We start from the raw sequence: 18,144 nt of genomic DNA on the forward strand, positions 1-18,144 counted from the left end.
GCTGTTCTATTAAAAGGTGTTTTTGGGGGGAAACTCTGCCATCAGTTTTAAGAAAGAACGATTTAGAGCAGAAGATTAGAAAGGTAAAATGTAAGGAACAAAATGTTGAAATGTGCTACAATTCATGGGATTTTAACACCTCCTTCTTTAGCTAATAACTGCTCAGCACAGGGGATGCAGTTGTTAGGGTACTTAAAATTGTCTTGTGATTTTATGTGCAAAAGTCTGTCTGGATATGTACACAGTGTTTCTCTGGGCTTTTGCCACAGGCTGAATAAAGTGTGCAGTGACATCACTTGCCCATGGCAGATCTGACCAGTCATCATGGAGGTTTGGCAAGGAGCCTATAGACTTAACGTAATGCTAAAGGCATGTTCACAGGTAGCTTTCTTACCCTAAGGAGAGAGGACATTTTCAGGACCTTCACAGGAGTCATTTGCAGTTCTTACTGTAAAACTTTGTAGAAGGGTTGGAGCCCTTTGGAAACTACATGTCTAAACAGACTCAGGGGCAGTGAATGTGTACTGGGAAGAGTACATACAACCACATTTGGGCTGCAAATTGTGCTAGAGATATGAGGGAGAAGTATGTGCTGATGTGAATTAGGTTTCAGAGTACTCTTGCTCTTACAAGGTTTCCCTGTGGTACTTCCTTTCTACTTGTCACCAAAATGTGTTTCGGAACATCTGGAAGATGTTGGGGTAAGGGTAAAACTTCCTGAGTGTAGTAAGTTCTGACAGCCATAGAATAAATAAATAAATAAAAGAGGGCATCAAACCTGTAGAAACAAAAAGAAATGAACAATCTGAAGAACCCTCAAAACATCATTAATGTTTTGCAACATATTCTTCTGTAGGCTGCTCTTTTTGCACTCCAGAAGTTGTTTGAGGAAGAGTATGCTTCCCGACCCATATTTGTAAGTGTATTTCAATATTTTACGTATCCCTAACTACATTTGTGAACTAGATGAGATGACAGTTGATTAAAGTGCTTTGAAATGAAGAAAATGATTTTATTGGAAATTTACTTTTTTCCACATGATTGTGAAAGTAAAACCTCTTCCAGTTTTCTGAAATCAGCCTTGGATAGCTCTGTTCAGTAGATCAAGCCATAGACTAAGGAATGACTTTATTCCATTGTGCATTTATTCTGTGTATTTCCACGAGAAAAGGTCTAATGACATTTTTTTTTCAGGCTTGCTGTCTTGAGGGCAATAGGACCCAGTGCTTCAAGGATCAAATTAAGCAAATTCTGACATTTTCAAGTAGAATGAACGGCCATTTGAAGTCAGAAAAATCTGTCTTACTCCATATTCTTTCTCTGTCTTTTTCTGATAGTTGTCACTCATGAATGCATTGGAAGAAATACAGAAAAAGAATAAGATTATTTTAGAAGTTCTGATGTATTCTTCCAGTTTTCTACAGTTTTCAGTCCAGGCTTTCTGATATGTAGTTGGTGTCTTTTTGTCGTCTTTTGTTGAATGTGTTTATTCCTTCCTTGCATCTGTGTTCAAACCTGTGTGGGACCCAGGCATCTACAGAATAATCTGCCAGTAACTTTCACAGCTTATGAATATGCTGGTTTGAAAGTTTGCTTACTTCTGGGCAATCCACCTGATAACTTCTATTGTGTCTTGCCATTTATCTCTTGAAAGTGATAATGAGCAGCTGTTCTATGTTCCCTTTGCTGCATAGTCATGGCATTTGTAGTCCTTTGTGACAGCCTCCTTTAGTCATCTTTTTTTCAGCCTGAAGAGTCCTCTTTTATTTAGCTGTTCCATTTGGTTCATTCATTATTGTCCCATTTTTGTTTTCCACTTCCTCATGTCAGAGTAGAATGATAATAAAAAACAGCATTCAAAGTGCAGACATCAGGGATTGTGTGATAGCCTAGTGATGTTCTCTGCCTTTTCCATTTCTTTTTTGTAGTTTCTGATGTTTTGCTTCATTGCTAGTGAGCTTGGAAATTGCATTAATAAAAGTCTCTTTTGTTACTTAGTTTAGCTTCTAGAACAATAAAAACTGGTTTGGAGGTGTTGTTTTGTAGAACTTCTGTGTTCACAACTTTGTACTTGGTCAGTTAGCACAGAGAGTTTTCTGGGTTGACTTTTTGTCTTCATTGCCCTGTACAGAGTGGTCCTTTAGCCTGGTTCCGCATACTTTGTTTCCTTTTCAGTTCAGTTTTGTTGAGAAGCTATGACCCTTAGCACAGCTCTCTAAGATTCTACTGATCCCTTCCCTGACTGAGTACTTTCAACATGGGAAGTGGCATCAATATTAAAACATGCTTTGGAGTAAATAGTGGATTTACTTTTGCATGGAGTCTTATAAACCCATTCCATGTTCTGGAAAAAAAAGGCTTTTAGGCATGTTGTTGTGATGCAGGAATGGTAGTCTGCAAATCAGTGCCCTCACTGAGATTCTCCAAACCATGCACTGGTTTCTTGTTCCCCAACTTTCTTCCTATCTTTCTTTCCCTGGATTGGAACCAGCGTCTCCCAAACCGCTACCTCTGGCTCAGAACTGGCTCAGAGCTGGTGTTACCCCACTGCTCTGAGCCACTGGAAGGAACCCCTTCTTCCCTGGACAGTCTCCCTTCTCCCACACCTGGCAATAATATGGTATAACCTCCTTTGCCCTAGCCATGCCCCCTCCTGGCTACTGCAAGAATTAACCTTATCCTGACCAGAATCAGCACATTTGTGGAGCCTTTCCTGCTTTATCCAGATGCCTCCCAAATTCTCAACTTCTTAGTTGTTAGTCAGGGTCAAAACATTATTTATTATTTGCACATCTCTTTCTCTGTACTGCTAAAGAAGAGTGATTACGGGTTAAAACTTATACTTCCACTACTAAGCTGCAACATTTGATATTCTTTTGTGGTGAAAGGAGACCCACCTCTCCCACCTTTCCACCAACCACCACCAAAGAACTTAATAGCAGTCCTGAGACCTGAAATAACTTAAATGGGGAGATGAGGAGAAGGTGAGTGCTGATAGCTGCCTGAACAAAAAACCCCTGTGGATTGGTTCAGAGGCTGTCATCAGAATGATGCCATGGTACTCATGCTGACTGGTTGCTGGGTGGCTCAGAGTAGTTTTCTCCTCTCCCTCTTTCTCTTTTCCCTGAGGAGTGGGGAGAGAAGGAAAGACAATAAAACAGTCTTCTTTCTCCTAGAAAAAGAGTTTAACATTTATACAATGGAAAAGGATTTCATTTTTCTGTTTGAGTTGTGCCTCATCACCTTAAGTGGAACACAGGTCTCCCTACTTTGAGTTACAGCAGTTCATCCATTTTAATTTTCCATTTTGTCGTGCTTTTAATTCTTCTTTCTCTGTGTTCAATTGTTATTTAGGTTTCTGGAACTATTGTGGATAAGAGTGGGCGTACCCTCTCTGGCCAGACAGGAGAGGCATTTGTCATTAGTGTTTCCCACAGTAAGCCACTTTGGTAAGGAAATGTATCATTCATTCTCTTAGCTGATTATTTGTAGATTGAGCTTCTTTTCTATTTTAACCCTTACTTGCAGCTAACTGGAAGTGATATAAACTGTGATCATCCTAATCATGTGCATTACTAACGTGTTTTTCTGTTGTTCCCTCTCAGAAATTATGTTTCCAAGGAAAGCTGAATTTTTAATTCATTGCTTTAAATAATCTGAGGCTTTGTGTTTACACTGAAATCACAGTTAGGTCAAAATCTGAAACTAGTTTGCCATCTCCTACTGTCTTGGGCTGTGCAAGGAGCCAATCCCTGGTACAGGCAGGACTTGTATCTCTTTCTTAGAGGGAAGCAGTGCCAGCTGAGAGTGTTTTAGGGTGTCTTGAAAGAACAAACCATAAGATACTATTGCAGTGTTCTTTTTACTGAACTTGTAGAAAAATGTGCCCTCAGTGCTTTTTTCAAGGATAGGCACAGTTGTTTTGAGAGCTCCTGATGCCTCCATTTACTTTTAATTCTTTTTTATCCAGGTAGAAAAGTTCAAATAAATATGAGGTTAAAATCTGTGCAAATGGATAATGTGTCATTGTGCAAGGTTTTGCATATTCATTTGAATGCCTTCCCCTGGTTATCTCTTCTTCTGTGTTTATTTACCCTGTTCTACCTCCTTGTCTTCTCTTTCCTCTTTGCCTTTTTTCACTCTCAGGTTGGTTCTCTTCACACAAACTTACACCAGAAATAGATGTTTTTTTCTTAGAATATTCTAACTGAAAACATTTAGTTCATTATTACTAGTGCACACCATGCACATTGTGATGAGCCATTGTTTGTTTTTACAACAAAATTTCAGCTAAACCATGCAATCTGTCATCTCAGTGATGCAGAAGCAGAAGACTGCATTCACAGTTTTCCTGACTGCCCTTGAGGCTCCTCTTTCCCAGACCAGACGGTGTTCCAGAAGTAACATATGGAGCATCTTGGAACAGGGTGGTAGTTGACTTCTTCTCTCAGCATCATGGCCTCATGATCCATATTTGGCATGAGTCTTTCTCAGATGATTTTGCTCTAACTCTCTTGCTTCTGAAGAAGAAAAAAGGGCACTGGAGCAGAAATCAATAATTTATTAAAGCATATTTCATAAAAGCTGTCTTATGGGTCTCAATGTTTAGGGCCTGTTTCTCGTTTGTGAAAAGGCTACTGTACAGCACTGTAGCAGAAGGGTTTTAGTGGTTGGAACAGATTGCATTTAATGTTGTTTCTGTGGCCAAATTGGTGCAGAGTGGCTTTAGGGTTGTGAAAAAGCTTATTAGTAGTAGTATCCTAGGAATCGTGTTATACGTGTTCATGTGTTTCTGTTTGGGTTGTATATGCCCTGATTAGGGTGATGTGTCATCCTTAATTCAGTTTAGTTTGGAGCCCACCCTTAAAAGTGTGTGCTTTGTGTCTGGCAATGGAGGTGGTAGCTGAGAAACTCATGAACTGTACTTAGCAAGTGCTGAAAGACGTGTGTCAAGCTGCTTGCCATGAGAAATGCTCTGATGTGTTGTTTCAAATCCTATGATACTACTGGCAGCATTGAGAAGGCATACACTGAGTTTTGGGCCATAATGTGGATTTTGTTCTGATCCCAAGGGCACTCTGCAGCCTTATCTTTCACAGGACTTTATGTATGACTGCTGTGGAGAAGTGAGCAAGAGAGGGAGGTGATGCTTAAGATGGGTGTGTGATGGTTATTACACTAGGGTAGCAGTGACAGAATATCAGCTGTCTGGCTCAAGGCTGCTGGCTTTTGAGGTGTGCTTAACAGTTTGCTTTTCTCAAATGATTTCTTGCATGATGTGTGCTGTGAGGAGATGATACTGGCCACAGAAGATGCTTTTTGTTTCTGAACGAATGTGCATGTCTGTGCTGCAGTTCTGAGACAAGTAATGCTTGGATTGTGTCATGCTCATAAGTATACTTGTCAGCAACCCCTGTAATGGGTAATAATTCAGGCAGTTTGATGTGTGGGGAGTATGAACTGGAAGTTTGTAAATTGAATGATTTAAGAGTAGGAAATACACTGCATTTGTCTGCATTTGATAAGGGTAATCTTGCTAACCGTTCTTGACTTGCTTTGAAAATCTTGAGTGTGGGGGAGCCCACATTTGGAAATAAATTCCAGAACCTCATTGCTGTAATAAATTGTGTATTCCTTGGGCTTGCTGTTTCTATCCAGGCAATCTGTATGATGGATTTAAAGATATATAAACACCAAATTTTGAAATGATAAAAAAAGGTTATTTTCAAATTTTTCTGGCTCGTATAAAATGTATTAGAGAAAGCATTTTGAAGGTAGAGCTTGCTGTTTAAAAAAACATATACCCTCCCTCCTCAAACACCAAACCAAAACAAAAATACAGCCAAACCCTTACTATCTCATCCCTAAGTTATTGGAAGAAGGGGTTTGTGCATTATTTGATATCTATCTGTGACTGTGATATTCAAAATGCGTGGTTTGGCTGTTGGTGTAAGCCCCGCAGATTTCAACAGTTTTCATTCTGTTCAACAAGTAAATCTGAATTCAAGCATTTATTGCTACTACTTATGACGTTGCCAGCACTCTGCCTAGTCCTTGGAAACAGAAGAAAAGTCAAAAACCATTTTATGCTCCCAGTCCTGTGCAGGGCTTTTCTGCTTTTGACCTCTGTGAAACTAAGTGGGCATACAGGCACTTAATTAGCTCAGCTGCCTGTGGAGCTCAGTCAGCTGGGAGATGTGGCTGTTACACGTTGCTGATTCAGTGGGTTAGCTTGCATCCTCTCTGAGGCTGTTATTCCAGGAAAAGAGAAAGCTTTTTTACATCTTCCTCTTCCAGCAGCTCTGTGAACACCTTCCAAGTTCTGCAGTGCTCAGGGGGTTTCTAGAGTGGTGCAGAAAGATCAGGAAATATGTAAAAATACCTTGCACACTATCTGCAAGATAAATTTCTGTGTTTAATACAAATGGAGATATTTCGAGTGGAAGTCTCATTTATGTATCAGTTACTGAATGAAAGAAAATGATTTTATCTCATACACTGGTAAAATTGTTTAGAAAATTACTAATGCAGAAATTCTTCTGCTGTAGTGCTGTCTTGATTAGTAAGATGTAGCAGATTCAGTTGCCCAAGCTTTGTGCTGCCATGAGGCTTCTTGGGGGAGGCACTTGCTCTCCTCCAAAGCTGACATAATTTATATATAATTTGTAAAGAAAATGATGAGTTAGCAGCTTGAAGCAGGTCTTGCTTTTTCAACCTTTTTTCATACTTTTTCCTGTACATAAGACTCCTTTCCAATCTGCCATTCTCATTCCACTGTTCTCTCTCTTACCTAGAAAATACAGAGCCGTCGTGTTGCTGCAGTTGCTGTCAAAATGCTGCCACTTTCCTCCTGGATTTTGAAATGAAATCTTGATTTATTGTTCCCAGTTCAATTCAGTCCAGCCCCCTTCCCTCTTGTGCTTTTCTTCCACCTGAGGGTTCTCCTTTTGCACAGTCATGCTGTATTGATGATGATGATTAAAGAAATTGGAGATCAGGTTGGTTTTGTTCTAGATGATTGTGGGAGTTAGCAGTTGCCAGCACTAACATTCATCTGTTGTATGTGTAAAAGGTGTTTTTACTTCAATATAATTTTTGAAAATTTATTTTCCAGTATTGGCTTAAATTGTGCTTTAGGGGCAGTTGAAATGCGTCCATTCATTGAAACAATTGGAAAATGTACAACCGCCTACATCATCTGTTACCCCAACGCAGGTGTGTTGGTGCACATGTTCCTATGCTTACAGGCCCATGAAATGTAGCTAACCTGTTCCATCTTGTTAGCAGTAATACAGTTGAAATAACTTGAAAAGATGATTTATTAAAAAGGGAGTAAGAATATTTTAAACTGCTGAAAGTAACTGTTAGTTCTTTGACAATGAATCCAGAATGATTTCTTGCATAATTAATAATCTGCTGAGTAGTGAATGCAAGGGTGATGAGGCATTTTAGTCCTCATACAATTGTAGCTGCTTTAAATGGGCCTTTTATGGAATTTACTTCTGTTCTTTAGGACTTTAAACAAATGGCAATACTAAAAAAAATTATGTTTTAAGGTCTTCCCAATACTTTTGGTGGTTATGATGAAACTCCAGAAGTGACTGCCAAGCATATAAAGGTATAAAATTCTTCTTCTGATTATGTCACATCTGATGTACTAGTTAGACAAGAACTCTGCTTGTGTCCTGTGCATACTTGTTACAGCATTGGGGTTGGAATTTTTTTCCTGCCTGTCATTTGGATTGTTTATAGACAATTTGCTGAATGATAGTGATTTGAAGTATCACACTAGGAAAACTACGTAGGAAACTGAAAACCTTAATTACTTTCATGTACTAAGCGAAGGTTTCCTGCCGCTTGATCTGTGCATGTTACTCATTGCACTCCTGTGTTCTTACTGTTATGTTTGGGAATTGTTCAAAAATTCTGAGTGGTGTTTATTAGCTTGGCACAGTTTTACAGAGTTGTGTGTACAGGAACTGCCAATGTTGGGGATGATCTAGTACAGGGTGTCCTTCCCCATGCCACTGGATCTGTGCAAGACAGAGCTGTGTGCCTGAAGCTGCAGTGTCAGCAGGAACACAGTATAAAATAGGCCAGTTTCAAATGTAGTCTTTTGAAATTACCTGTTGAAATTTCTGGTTAGCCTTGGGAATCCAATCTCAAATCATAAAGAGACAATGTAGTGCTAATTGCTTTTTTAATTCAGTGTTTTTCTTGTGAGCTCCCTGAATTCCTTCACATGTGGAGAAAAAGAAAGAAATAAATATTTCTATAACATAGCTTTAATAACTTTGAAATTGTTCCTTTAATAACTTTGAAAAAATGTTCCTTCCCCTTACAGAATTTTGCTTTGGATGGTTTGGTCAACATAGTTGGAGGCTGCTGTGGTACCACACCAGCACATATCAGGTACTTCATGTGCTACAGCTCTGGTGGACTACAAAGTAAATTTAAGTTCTGCTTCTCTGGCACAATATTCCATGGCTTGTCTTAGAGTTTCTTGAAAAGATGGATCACTTGAATGCCAATTGCAGCAATATATGAAGTGGGAACAACCTGACTTTCATAGCTGTGCGCATCATGAAGAATGAGTAGAGAGGTGGTTCGAACAAGAATTAAACCTCTTTGGTTTTGTCATCTGAAATTGTCCTGGAATTCTCCCTCTTTATGGGTAGATAGAGTAGACTTCCCATTCTCTGCTTTGTTTTGTATGTTCTTTGTCTTTTTTTGCAGTCCTAGCCACAAGGTGAAACTTAAGGTTTCCTTTGATGTTAGAGGGGAGGAAGGGAGGTGTGTGTGTGTTTGTTGGGGAAATTGTTTACGAGAAGTTTTATGAATGCTGTACAGCTGGTGCTGTTCCTGGCGAATAAGAAGGAGCATTTGATGTCTTTCTCACTGCAAGTAGGTCAGTGGGAAAGCCTCCTTTTTTCACTTAAACTTGAAAAGAAAAAGTGCCTTTGTTATTAATTTTTACCCTGATATAAACTGGGAAGTGGTGACATGTAAACATGTAGAGGAGAATGTGTGTCAATCCTGACTAGAGTGCAGAGAAAGTGAATGTGAACAGCATGAGTCATTCTGGCATCTGAGAAATGTGTCACAGTACAGAACAATGTTTGTCCCTTGGGTTTTGTTTGTTTTTTTTATTGGGGGAAGTGGATGTGATTGTTTGTTAGTTTTTGTTTGTTTGGGTTTGGTTTTTGGTTTTTGGTTGGTTGGTTGGTTTTTGTTTGGGGTTTTTTTTTTTGGTTTTGGTGTTTTTTTATTTGCTTGGTGTTTATTTGCTTGGTGTTTTGCTTTTTTTTGGTTGATTTGCTTTGGTTTTTAGTCATTAGCAGCTGCACAGCTCAGCAAGTCATGAATATGGTAAGAGTCAGTGTACTTGAGGACTGATTCTGAAATCCTTCAAGTGTCCCATTGTATCTCATTCTGTATTTGAAAAACCTTCAGCCTTGTACATTTCCTGCAAATAGCTATGTTAGGATCTTCTGGGAGTATATTTTTGCCTTTGGTCTCACGAAATGAAACTGCCTAATTAGTCTTGTCTCTACAGGGCTAAATTAGAAATGTAGCTTTATGTCTAATATATTCTGTTTAAGTCTTGTCTGGAGTAATTTAATTTTATTGAAAATGTTCTTATTTCTATAACTCAGAAAAATTGCCGAAGCTGTGAAATTCTGTAAGCCTCGAGTTCCACCTTCTCTCTCTCAAGGATACATGCTGCTGTCAGGTAAAATGTGTAGCAGTTCAAATTTCTTAGTAATGCAAGTTTCCTTTATAAATTTATTGGCTATTTTCTCCTGATCAGAACAACGCTGTGAATGTGTGGTTTCTACCTGAATCCAGCAAAGTTATGGATGTGTAACCAGATCTAAGTCTTCCTGTTTTGGCTAAAGGAGTAGTAGAACATTTTCACAGCCATCTTGTATAATATAATCAAGCAAGCATATTTACTCTGCAAGTCTCAGACATGTTGTAATGGTGAATGAGTATCTTTGTCTTCACTTTACAACTGGGAGGGTCAAGCACAGATTGATTTGTACAACACAGGTAATTTGGCTACAGTTATTGGCAGAGCTGGGATGAGATCCTCGTACACCAGCTGTGAAAGGGCTGCCCTGTCTCACCTCAGATGCTGAGTCAGTTGTACTGGGACTGTGTTTCAGCAATACATCCATGTCCAGAACATGTTTTGTTTTAACAAATCTGTGTGTTCCATACTTCGGGCATTCTTTTAAGCCTTTGAGCCATCTGTATCTGAGTAGAACAGTACCATCTTTTCAGTCTGGCATTTTAACCTCAGGTCAAATCAATTTAGCATAAATAAAATATATCATGGTTGGCCTGTGATGCCTTAGCTTATTTGGTTCTGCTGTAGTTTGCCTCTGCATTGCCTGCAACCCAAGAGCCCAACTGGCCTTGTTTCTCTGAGCTAGGGTATGTGGTTATGAGCTACCCTTGTTGGTCAGTCAATTCAGTGGCTGCTGCTTCTCTCAGTGTCATGCATGAGGTAATGTAGTTGAAAGAACATACACACAGATGTCCAAAGCACTTCTGTATTGGAAAAGTTTGCTGTTATTTTTTGTGGGTCAGGTAAATTATTGATTGTCATTGAGGAAGAATAGAAAGTTTTGGTGTATTTATTGGCAGTTGTTTCATTGCATTCCTTTGATAGTTACTCATTAGAGCACTGATGTGCTGAGAAATCACTATTCATGGAGAGAGAGACCTTTATTTTACAGTTCAGAAAAGACATTTTGTCTTTCTTATGCAGTTTTATCTTTTCTGTTTTAACAAGTATGTTCAAAAATATCTTTTTAAGGTCTGGAGCCATTCAGGATTGGGCCATACACCAACTTCGTTAATATTGGTGAACGCTGCAATGTTGCAGGATCACGGAAGTTTGCTAAACTCATCATGGCAGGCAACTATGAAGTATACATATTAACAGTAGTCTCATATGAATAATAGTCTTTATAGCTGATGCTCTGATTTTCCATTGCTTCATTATGCTATTATTGTTTGTTTTGCTGGCACAAAGCACTATTCTATACCAGTTACAAGAGTAAGAAAATATGGAGGATTTATGGTTTTTGCTGTTTTTTGTTTCTCTGCTTGCCAGCTGCTAATAACTTTGTGAGAAGAGCTTTACAAGGACTTTTTTTTTTTTTTTATGACAAGTATTACAGGAAACTTTTAATTTTTAATTTAGTTATACAACTGGTAATGGTTTAGAAAATGTCCTGGTCTGTGCTATATCTAAAGGTTTATTTACAGAGAACAGGGGAAGGAAGGTGGGTGTATTCCCCTCTTTTAAGATGGGAGGTACATCTGACTTGGGATAGACTGTGGCACTGTGCAGCTCTCGTTCTCTCTCCCTTCCACACTTCCCCATTTCTGCTCAGCATTATGATTGCTTCTAATTGCTGCTTTGATTTCTGACTCCAACATGCTACATGAGCATTGGTCCAGAAAAAGATACTTAGAAAGTAATTGCGTTCTTGAAACTACTGCAGGGCAGAAATTAAGAGGCTGGAAGACTCCTTTACTGGTGTGAATTGATACTGTAACATTGAAACAAATAGAGTGATTTTCTTGAGAGCTGAGTGTCTGCCCTAGAGACTCTGATGTTATATCAAATCAAAGTGAAAGCCTTAGTTTGTATTTTTGGAAGTCTGACTCTTAGGCTCATAGAAGTCATGAAGCAGGTTAGGCCTATTAAATGGAGAGATCTTTAAATACAAGTTGTTAGGGACTCTGCAGAATGACAGAAAAGAGAAAGTGAATAGATATGGGTGTTCAGATATTTAAATAGGCTGGGGGAAGAGCTTTAGTTTTCATTCTTAGCGCTTGTGATTATTCTGCAGCTGGCAAAAGTGTTGAACAGCCTTTACAAATTAGGTATCCTGTGTTACAAAACACCTGAGCTTGTGATACAAGGCCCTTATTTCATACCATCACAGAGACTGTATTTTCCTGTAATCTTGTGCAGTCACAAGTCCTTCTTACCAAGCAAATCTTAAATTATTCAATTAAGCACATGACCAACTCTCTAGAGTTGGTGATGCTACCAGCACATCAAGTCTCTGATGTCATGTTTTGTAAACAAATTAATTATGAGTTGTTCCATATTAGCAACTGTTTTGTATTGTGCATCATAGACCATTTCCTTATTTTCTTATAGAATGTCTTATAAATATTTGACTGCATGCTTAGCTTGGAGAAGTGAAATGTTATTCTGAGAATAACTAGGATTTTTTTCTTCTCTATATTGTTTTGGTTTTTTTATTTTCTTCTTTAGGAAGCCCTAAGTGTTGCCAAATTGCAAGTTGAGATGGGTGCCCAGATTCTAGACATAAATATGGATGATGGCATGTTGGATGGCCCTACTGCAATGACCAGATTTTGTAACTTGATTTCTTCAGAACCTGATATTGCAAAGGTTGTAATTGTCATAATAAAGAACATGTTACTGACTTGTAAATTGCATGCAGAAGATGTTGATACAGTTTCATTTAATAACCAGTTTATGTGCTTAGGCAGATGTAGTTGTCTCCCGAGAGGAAGTGATACTGTAATAGGGAAGGCCTTTGGATGAAGCAGAGGCTTTTCTGCCTGCTTTCACATAAATATATGCCAGTCCTTTTCTCTGGCTAGAAAGGCTGGATGCAGGTTCATTCTGGAACAGTCATGAGCCATAATGTTTATGTTGGCAGTGCATAATGCCTACCAGAAAACTTAAAGTTGCTATGGATATAGAATGGCTTTAAAATATAGTTCTTCAATGTGCTTTCTCTAAAAATGAGTAGCTAAATCAGAAACACAAGATATTACAGGGAGAAGTAGAAATCTCTGTATGATATGTAATGGAACTGCCATGGAAGCTCTGGAAATAAGTTTGCTCTGAGATTCCCATTTAAAGCAAATGCATCTCTGAATATCATGTGAAAACTTTTATTCATAAATGTTGATTAATGTTGTGTGCATTTTTATGTCCAAATGTACAAACATCACATAGAACTGTAATTCCTAACTTCTATGTGCTCTCCTGGCTTACTTCTCTATTATTTACAGGTGCCATTATGCATAGACTCCTCAAATTTTTCAGTGATTGAGGCAGGTTTGAAATGTTGCCAAGGGAAATGCATTGTAAACAGCATCAGTCTAAAGGAAGGTGAGGAAGACTTTCTGGAGAAAGCGAGGAAAATTAAATTATATGGAGCAGCTGTGGTTGTTATGGCTTTTGATGAAGTGGGGCAGGTGAGTGTCACTTTAAAGGAGAGGTGTTTTTCTTCTGAAGTGTAAGGCTTTTTTCCTCTTTTTCAAGACAAAGTTGTTTTGTTTCAGTGACACAGTTGATTTAGAGAAGTTCTATATAACCTTAGCAGTAGTTTTGACGCTTTTTAAGCATTTCTTATGCTGTTCAAATGTTTGAAGTATCTGTGTATTGATCTAAGTGGAGCTGTTTGAGTTCAAGAGCATCTCTTGCTATTCAGACATGCTGAACTCTTCCTTCATAAATGATATTTTTAGTTCAGAAACTGTTTCTCATGAGAGTGAAATCTTTGTTAATTAATTTAGTTGTGTTGAAAACCATATATTAAGCTTTGCATAGGATGATGAAACATTGGGCAGTGAGATTGCTTTTGTAAGCTGAGTGAAAACTCCAGGTATAGGGGTGGTGAATTTTAAATACCATATTGTTATATAGAATCCTTTTCTAATATTTGTCATGTGCACATTCTGAGTCTTGAGTCATTGGAGCTGTAAATGATTTCTGGAGAGTTTATTTTTTGTGTGGTCTGTACGTTTCATGTCAGAATTATTTTTCTTCACTAGGCAACAGAAACAGAAACGAAGATTGCAGTCTGTTCCAGAGCTTATCATCTCCTTGTGGAAAAAGTGCACTTCAACCCAAATGATATAATATTTGACCCTAATATTTTGACCATAGGAACTGGAATGGAAGAACATAACCTTTATGCCATAAATTTTATCAATGCTACTAAAACCATTAAAGTGAGTTGTAAGGTTATTTTAACTTGAAGTATATTACTGAGCTTACTTAAAACCCTAAACTCCCATAAAACAGAAAAACATCCCACCCCCCTTCAAACAACAACAAAACACTACTAAAAAATTTTACACATTTTAGCCTAGTGAGGAGGTCTGCTCTTGTGAAGTCCAAACATTCCCCACTATTACTGTATTTCCAGCAGAACAACTTCAGATGGTTCTATAGATATATTTCAGTCCATTTTTTGTACTGTAGTCAGGATCACATTTATGTGCAAGCTAAAAGCACCTCTTTGAAAGTATGATAAAACTGCTTTTTATTAGTAAAATTCCTTTTTCTGTGGAAGGGGTTTGTTCAGCCACCTGACTTTTTATGTAGCCAAAATATGTGTAAAGAAGTATAGCAGTGAAGGACATCACCTGCATACAGCCAAGGAAACTGCATTGCTGTGTTTTGCAAGGCACCCTGATGTGGAGATGCTCTGTCAGAAGCAGTCGGGGGCTTAATACCCCACTGACTGCTTTGTCATCACAGAAGTGGGGCTGCACCCTTGATTGAGTTTAGCTGCTCAGCTGCAGCCTGCTTCTGAGACATGCAGGCAGACTGGCTGCTCCTGTTTCCAGCAGAGTGGGGTCTGGAAGAACCAAAAGTAGGTTTGCATGGAGAAAATATGGAATGCTGCAGTGGGAGGACTGGTGTGTTCAGAATACCACCTGTGACAGCGGAAACTACAGTAGCTGCTAGATCTTTCCTTTACTTGTAAATTTTTCTGCAGATTTGAATTTATTTTTATGAATTTGAGTAACTAGAAGGATCTGGAACAGGGAAAAGAGAAAGGGTGCGTAGCCAATGCGCTGAGCTCAGGGACCAGCTGTTTTATGAACTGAATGCTTTACTTAGATTTCCTTTTTGGAAAGCACTCTCCTGAAAATCTGTGTGCAATTCCTGTAGGAAACACTGCCAGGAGCCAGGATAAGTGGAGGTCTTTCCAATCTGTCCTTCTCCTTTCGAGGAATGGATGCCATTCGAGAAGCAATGCATGGAGTGTTCCTTTACCACGCGATTAAGGTATGATGTGCTTTTGGCTTCCATATGTTTGCACTTGGCAGATGTGCAGTGCTATGTCTGACAGCCTTGTCTGGGGGATTCTGTATGGTTTTTTTTCCAGTATGGCATGGACATGGGAATTGTGAATGCTGGGAATCTGCCTGTGTACGATGATATCCACAAGGAATTGCTACAGCTGTGTGAGAATCTAATCTGGAACAAAGATCCTGATGCGACAGAAAAACTTTTACATTATGCTCAGGTAACTTCCAGTTTTAAGCTTTGAACAGTAGTTAGCGTAGTACCTGAGCCTCACCACCTCCCTACAGGTAATAGGCAAAACAGCCTATAAACTGCATGTGTCAGTATAACTGTGGGTGTAAGAATTTGCTAATGATACTACAAGTGGTTCAGTTATTAACACAGAATAAAATGAGTATCCTGTGATAGATCAGACCTCTCCGGTTTCATGCCATGGAAGAGCCTGTGCCAGAGTTCTTAATGTGATTCAGGAGACCAAGCTGCATAGGCATTCTCTAAAGAAAAAAACCAACCCCTCAAAAAATAAGAAGTAAAAATCTCAAACAACCTTTGCCCCAAAGAAAACCCTCACAAACCAACAAAAACAAACTAAAACTGGAAAAAAAGGCCATCCCGTAAGCAAGCTGATCTTGGTGCTGGAACTTAATTGACAAGTGCACTGTGGGACACAAAGAGTAAACCTCTCTCTCTCTCTGGTGGTAATGGTTTGCATGGAGTATATAAAAAAGGTGAAATAGTTGCTTGTGATTTGTGGCTGTGCCATAGACTTCCAATTCATGTAACTTCAAGGTCGAGAACCAGCTGTTTAATGTTTTGAGATGTTTTAGTGATGGTGGTGGTAAAGGACAAAGATTACACATTGTCCATAAGGTAACTGGTGAAATTCTTTTCTGAATGGAAGATACAGCAAAAATCTCTCTGAGTTAGGTGGCTCTTAGATTCAAGTGCACAAGATTTGCATGCCTGTTTTGTAGCTCCTGGAAGCAATATTTCTGTGCTTCACTTGGTTTGTATTTTGCCCTGTGGTAGTGAATACTTTATAGTAACAGTGACAACATGTTAAAAACTAGTACAGGAAGACTATCCCTTTGTGCTTGGTGTCCAAGCAATTTACGTGGGAGTAATCTTGTCTGTTTATGCTAAGTTGCATCATTGGGGTATTCAAGATTGCATAAAGACGAAGGAAAATAAAGGGAGAGTTAGAAAGGGGTTACTTGAGCAGTGTTCCTGCAGAAGACTGAATGTGAATTTAAGTGAAACCTTAAAAACAGAAATGAAAGTGGATGATGAATACTAGGTCTACAGGTTTGGGAAGCCATTGTTGGAAAATCTGCTTTTATTCATGGTGGTAGTTTTACTGAGGGAGTAAAATAGTCTAGTGGCAAAAAAGAGGAACTTAATCCTTGCAGATTTAGGGAATCAGTCTTCATTTGAAGTTTGAGATTAAAAACCATTTGCCATGACATAATTGCAGACATTCTCAAACACTCTTATTCCTGCATGTCCACCTTACAGTGTCATGGGTTATTTTTAGGCTGGTGTGGTTCCCTTGTTAAACTGTCTGGCCAGAGGTTGAAAAGCACTTGGTGTCTTTTCAGTGAATCACATAAAGTGATTCCTGAGGTAGATAGAGACTTCTGGAGATCATCTACTACAAGCCTCCTACTCAAATCAGGGGCCAACCAAGACCAGGCTGCTCAGGGACATGTCTAGTCAGGTTTTTAATATAATTAAAAATCAATACATCTCTACCTTGTCTCCAGGTAACATTTTATTCCTTCTTTCATTCCCTTTACAATCTAGACATATGAGAGGAATACGATTAGGAAACAAAAAGCTGTGAAATTAGCTAATATTTGTATAAGCATGATTGAAAGCTTGTTCTGTTTTCTGTTCCCATGAGTGAGATCTTGTTGCTGTGGCGTTATCTTTAAAAACTTGCTGTTGGGCACTCAAAAGTATAGGAAGTTCATAAGGCCTGAGAGATGTCAGATTATGTCTAATAACTGAGTAAGGAAAAGAAATTGCTTGCCTGAAGAGTGTTGGCTGAATTAATGGATAAGGTGCTCTTCTACAAGCCTTCCTGGGGTTGTGCTTGTGAACTTTCTTGGACTATGAAGCCCTTTTAGCCTCTGTGTTCATAGCCAATGGGAGTATGAGTGTGAGACAAAGAGCATATGTGGTAGTTTGGGGCAGTCTGTGTGTGTGACAAACAGTAGTTTTGTAGGCTGACTGATTGAAAACACATCTGTGGTACAGAATAACATAACCTTTTCCAGCAGAAACTGAATTAGTGCCAAATTAATTAGAATTTTAAAATTAAATGTAATGTGTGGGCCAGGAATCAATTTAAAACATGTTCCCAGAAGTAAATCCCTTAGGATTAGTCATGTCATCATTTTTACGAGCATAAAACTTGTCAAACTGCTCTCTCTGTTTTAAAAAATATTATTTTGTTTACCTTTTCACTGAGGTGTGTACCTACTGGGATGTAGACTCCCTGGGTGCCTGTATTACATCACAGGTCTTTGCAACATGATTTGCATGTATATAAACCTTTTGAATAGTCTAAGATTATTTTATGAGTCAGTACTTGGAACTATCCTTTTTTTTTCTGAAAGTGAAGTCCATAATTGTACTTCTTATGCTTGCAAGCTCCTATGGATGTCTTTTCTTTTCAGAATCATGCCCAAGGAGGAAAAAAAGTTGTACAGACTGATGAGTGGCGTAAAGGCTCTGTGGAGGAAAGGCTGGAATATGCTCTCATAAAGGTGAATCTGTGTAGAAAACTGTCCTACCCATCAGCCCTCAGAGGCATGATCTCAGCTCAGACCTTAAGGGACATATTTGGTTTTAAAAGTTCTTCGGCTACCATTTTTTCACAAGCTATTGATTAACAATGAATAATAAATCAAGTGATCTATTTAATTTCAATAACAGAGAAAACTGTAGAGGTGTGTCTTTAAGCTTCAGAAGTTGAAGTCTTTGACCCTTAATATTTTATCCCACTGATGTTGGTAGAAACATACAGCTTT

At 38.7% G+C, this 18,144-nt stretch overlaps 1 protein-coding gene across 3 annotated transcripts in view; it reads left to right on the forward strand.

The window, feature by feature from the left end:
- The window catches only part of MTR (5-methyltetrahydrofolate-homocysteine methyltransferase), a 51,822-nt gene that overhangs the window by 11,154 nt on the left and 22,524 nt on the right, over positions 1 to 18,144 (forward strand). For 2 of the 3 annotated variants that reach the window (XM_015622542.2, XM_015622543.2), the window contains exons 7-19: positions 857 to 916; positions 3,355 to 3,449; positions 7,115 to 7,215; positions 7,557 to 7,618; positions 8,345 to 8,412; positions 9,657 to 9,733; positions 10,826 to 10,938; positions 12,305 to 12,445; positions 13,078 to 13,263; positions 13,843 to 14,022; positions 14,972 to 15,088; positions 15,189 to 15,329; positions 17,791 to 17,880. In XM_015622542.2, the coding sequence (XP_015478028.1) occupies positions 857 to 916; positions 3,355 to 3,449; positions 7,115 to 7,215; positions 7,557 to 7,618; positions 8,345 to 8,412; positions 9,657 to 9,733; positions 10,826 to 10,938; positions 12,305 to 12,445; positions 13,078 to 13,263; positions 13,843 to 14,022; positions 14,972 to 15,088; positions 15,189 to 15,329; positions 17,791 to 17,880 (1,431 nt within the window). Of the gene's footprint in view, positions 1 to 856; positions 917 to 3,354; positions 3,450 to 6,797; positions 6,999 to 7,114; positions 7,216 to 7,556; positions 7,619 to 8,344; positions 8,413 to 9,656; positions 9,734 to 10,825; positions 10,939 to 12,304; positions 12,446 to 13,077; positions 13,264 to 13,842; positions 14,023 to 14,971; positions 15,089 to 15,188; positions 15,330 to 17,790; positions 17,881 to 18,144 lie in introns of those variants that run through there. The other variant, XM_015622544.2, reaches the window with a different exon arrangement.

This window comes from Parus major, chromosome 3, assembly GCF_001522545.3.
Source record: "Parus major isolate Abel chromosome 3, Parus_major1.1, whole genome shotgun sequence".
Classification (NCBI taxonomy): domain Eukaryota; kingdom Metazoa; phylum Chordata; class Aves; order Passeriformes; family Paridae; genus Parus; species Parus major.